General features: G+C 43.8%; 1 protein-coding gene across 2 annotated transcripts in view; it reads left to right on the top strand.

The window, feature by feature from the left end:
- LOC118420995 (gastrula zinc finger protein XlCGF57.1-like) overlaps positions 1–4,332 on the top strand; it is a 17,589-nt gene extending 13,257 nt beyond the window's left edge. The window contains exons 1-2 of one of the 2 annotated variants that reach the window (XM_035828117.1): positions 837–1,097; positions 2,761–4,332. In XM_035828117.1, coding sequence (XP_035684010.1) covers positions 2,763–4,157 — 1,395 coding nt within the window. In that variant the 5' untranslated portion in view covers positions 837–1,097; positions 2,761–2,762 and the 3' untranslated portion in view covers positions 4,158–4,332. Of the gene's footprint in view, positions 1–836; positions 1,098–2,760 lie in introns of those variants that run through there. The other variant, XM_035828115.1, reaches the window with a different exon arrangement.
- The last annotated feature ends 6 nt before the right edge of the window (positions 4,333–4,338 follow it).

The following is a 4,338-nucleotide window of genomic DNA, read 5'->3' as shown; positions in this document are numbered from 1 at the left end:
AGTATGTTTTGTGGAATATTTACTTCCCCCTGGCGTTCTAAAATCCTGCAAGACTAACTGCCTCTGTACGATTGACTGGAAAACTCTGTAGAAATGACTATAAACTCTAGTCTGCTTCGCTCTTGTTATTTTCTTTGACCAGTGTGCCCGAAAACGCGTGGATTCCTGATCATATAATCCGTTTTTTTTCTAATAGGTCCAACATTCGGTCCACCGACTTTTTTAGGTCCGGTTTTTCCGGACCAGTACAATAAGAAAAACCGGTTTTGTACCGGTACACCGAACCGATACCCACCCCTAATGCAGACAGATGTTTTTATACCCCCAAAAATATCGCTTAGTACGGATTCCTCTTCTTTCATATTTCGATCTAAGTCATCCAAGAAAATGAAATGAATTCTAAGAGGTTGTAACATACTTGATTATACAAATATATTTTGATCGAATGGCAAAACTTGGCTAGCTGACGCTGCTCAATCTAATAAAAAGTAAGGACCATGCCGGAAGTTGAGCCAGGAACACTATACCGACCCATTAACACTGCGTCCCTGGGAGCGGACGGGAAAAACACCTCACCTCACCTCACCTAGTCCCATCCTCATCAGGAGGGTCGGGGACTATGGTTGCCTTCCGCACAAGTGGAAAAACAACACAACCGTAAATAAACTTTGAAATGGAATATTTTATAATTTAGAAAGAAAAAGATAATTCGTCCCAGGGAATCCCATGGATTGACGTGGTATTTCCGAAAAATCCCCGAAGAATTCGTCAAAGCTCTTGATTAAAGTGACATGACAGCCAGGCGGAACAAAAAGGCAGGCTGGTTTTTGTTACGATCGCTTGGCTAGATCCTATGCAGCTAAAAATAAATAGTATCGCCCAGACCGAGATGCTTTGCGCTTGTTGGTTGCCTAGGTAACACGTGGGTAAGCAGCGCGCATGCGTGCATATTTTGTTTAGCCGCGTCATTCGAACAACAATCGTGTTTACAGTCGGGCCGTTTCTTTCAGCTCCTTATTTACAACCTGCGTCACTACTTGTTTAGATTCAGCGAGCCAGCCTTTGGGAAGCTGTGGTTAAGTCACACATAGTACAAGGTATGAATTCTGTTTTGTAATGTTTATCATTTATTTTCAGCTACGTACGCCGTAAATAGATTGGTTAGATATAGTAGAAAATGTTACGGTGTCGGCGGAGCATAATTCCTCGTATCGCTTGCAAGTTTACTACTCGCTCCTCCAAAGTACCAAACTAAATCATCAGTTTTCGTTGTAAGTTCTTTGTAAATAAGTAATCATCTACTACTAGCTTTGTATCGCTGCGTCAAAAATGTTTGTTTACACAATATATGTTGTTTACGCTGTGCAAATGCTGGGCTCTGTAATGAGGTAACGCACGTCGTGCGACTTTCTATTCGGTTATAATGAGGAATTGTACGCCCGACCTCGCAAAGCATTGTGCGTTGCAAAATAGCGGCTATGATGTTCCAATCTACCGCTGTAGACTCCTGTTTTTTTAAAGGAAATTTACGCATTTCAAGTCCGACGTTTGCGACACGTTACTCATCGTATCAATGCGCTCCGTTTTACGCCACCGCTTTCCGCTTCTTGTGTACATGGATTACGTGCCAATTCGGGTTGCTTTGAGGTCATGCACGTGTCTGTTGACTACGCGAGGTACCTCGGCACGCGCAATGTTGCAATGTCCGCCGCTATGCCCGTCGCTTTTGCGCCCACGAAAACGCGTGTCCGTTCTGTGCACAAGCGTGCGAAGTCAGCACGGGGCGAGGTAATGCACGCGTTCGGAGTTTGCGTGAAGTTGCTCAAAACTCGTCAATCGGCACGAAACGTGCTATTCTTCAAGCGACGCTATCTTTACACGCGTGCGGTTACCGTCACGCGACAGTAACTCCGCACACGTGCAAAGATAGCGGCGTTTGAGAATTGGCACGTTTCGTGTGGATTCTCGTGTTTTGAGCAACTTCACGTCGTGTTATTCCTCACATCTGTATCTGTATGTTCCCGTTGTCGCATTCGTATGTACTTTGGTTACAGTTTGGTATGTCCTCTGCACGGACCTGCGCGATGATGCATGCACGCTGTTTTTTTCTCCGCGGTAGCTTTTTTTATTATCGATGTAAAAATTTCCGAAATCACGCCTATATTTTTTATCTAGTAGAACAGGTCATGTGGTGTGGGGGCTTAGTAATTAGATTATCTCCAAGCAGATATGATGTTCTCCAATGTTGAATAGATGTTAACATTTTGCGGCCGGGAGAGGAATCCATTAACAGCTGTTAGACTCTGGCTTCGAATTCCTAGCACATTTCTTTGGTGATCAGTGCCAGTGTTTTAGTAAACAAGTACATATTTCGTCCTGGTAAGCTATCAGTAATATTAGGGCTTCGTTTTCTTTCCTATTGGCGTTATTTGTCTGTCTGTAACTGTCCATATCCTCGGCATAAAATACATTATGTTGTTGCAACTGACGTGGCGGAACCATAAATTCGTCAAAAAGTACTAATATGTTATAATTATCTACGGCCATTTTATCTACGGTTTATTATCTGTCTGTACCCTTGCAATTAGCCTACGGGCATGGATTTGCACATAAATACAAGAATGTAAATGCATAAATGTATTACTCGGAAACGAGTGACTACATGGGCTAATACATATAATTGTGTGTGTGAGTACGTTTCCGTGTGTGTCTACCAGTATTTCTTCTCGTTTAGTTTCGGATATTTTATTGTTGTTTTAGAAATGGGTGAGAGAAGCGGTGAGGTCGCTATGGACAATCATCCAGCTGTACACCCTGGGGACGAGACAAGCAGCAGTGAGAAATTAGACAAAGAAAGGCATCAAAATAAGGAAGGAAACATTCCATGTGAGGAAAAGTGTGGAGTAAAATCTCACCATCCTCCCGCACAGGGTCGAACAGAGCAGAAGGACAGACTTGCGGTGAAACGCACTGTGAATAAACGCTTTGCGTGTACGGAGTGTGGCTATACGGCAGCCAAAAAGTCTGTCCTAATCAAACACACAAGAAAACATACAGGTGAGAAACCATATAAATGTGACCAGTGCGACTATTCTGCTGCACAGAAAGTTCATTTAGACCGACACGTGACTAAACACAAAGGAGAAAAACCCTTCATGTGTGGGGAGTGCGGGTACAGAACGACTGACAGGTTAAGCCTATCCGAACATATGAGCAGACATACAGGTGAGAAACCCTACAAATGCGACCAGTGTGACTATTCAGCAATACGGAAAGTTTATTTAGGCCGACATATGACTAAACACACTGGGGAAAAACCCTACATGTGTGGGGAGTGCGGATACAGGGCCGCTGCCAGGTCTAGCCTATCCAAACATTTGAGAAGACATACGGGCGTCAAACCCTACAAGTGCGACCAATGCGACTATTCTGCTGGACACAAAGGTAATTTAAGCCGACACATGGCTAAACACACTGGCGAAAAACCCTACATGTGTGGAGAGTGCGGATACAGGACGGCTGACAGGTCCAACCTATCTCTACATATGAGAACGCATACGGGCGTAAAACCCTACAAGTGTGACCAATGTGACTATTCTGCTACACAGAAAAATGCCTTTAAGCAACACATGGCTAAACACACTGGCGAAAAACCCTTCATGTGTGATGATTGCGGATTCAGGACGGCTGACAGGTCTTACTTGACCAGACATATGAGAACACATACAGGTGAGAAACCATATAAGTGTGACCAATGCGACTATTCTGCTGCACATAAAGCTTCTTTAGACCGCCACCTTACTAAACACGCCGGAGAAAATCCATTTGTGTGCGAACAGTGCGAATACAGGACTAGTAACAGGTCTTCCTTAACTGTACATATGAGAACACATACAGGTATGAAACCTTATAAATGCGACCAGTGCGACTATTCTGCTTCATGCAAAGGCAATCTAGTCAAACACATGTATAAACACACCGGCGAAAAACCCTACATGTGTGGAGAGTGCGGATTCAGGACGGCTAGAATGTCTTACTTAACCGTACACATGAGAAAACATACAGGTGAAAAACCTTACAAGTGTGACGAGTGCGACTATTCTGCTGCACAAAAATTCCATTTAGACCGACATGTGGCTAAACACAACGGCGAATAACCCAACGTTTAGGGAGTGTGGATACATGGACGGCTGGCAAGTAATCCGTAGCCTTAGATATGACAAACCATATACGTGTAAGTAGTGTGACTACACTGCAGCACAGTAATACCATGTTAACAGACACAGGACGAGACAAACCGTGGAAACTTGACCAGTGTGTACATGATATTGCTAAACC

The sequence above is a fragment of the Branchiostoma floridae genome, chromosome 8 (genome assembly GCF_000003815.2).
Source record: "Branchiostoma floridae strain S238N-H82 chromosome 8, Bfl_VNyyK, whole genome shotgun sequence".
Lineage (NCBI taxonomy): Eukaryota > Metazoa > Chordata > Leptocardii > Amphioxiformes > Branchiostomatidae > Branchiostoma > Branchiostoma floridae.
The sequence above is the reverse complement of the archived record's forward strand: the minus strand, read 5'-3'. Positions and strand labels throughout refer to the sequence as shown.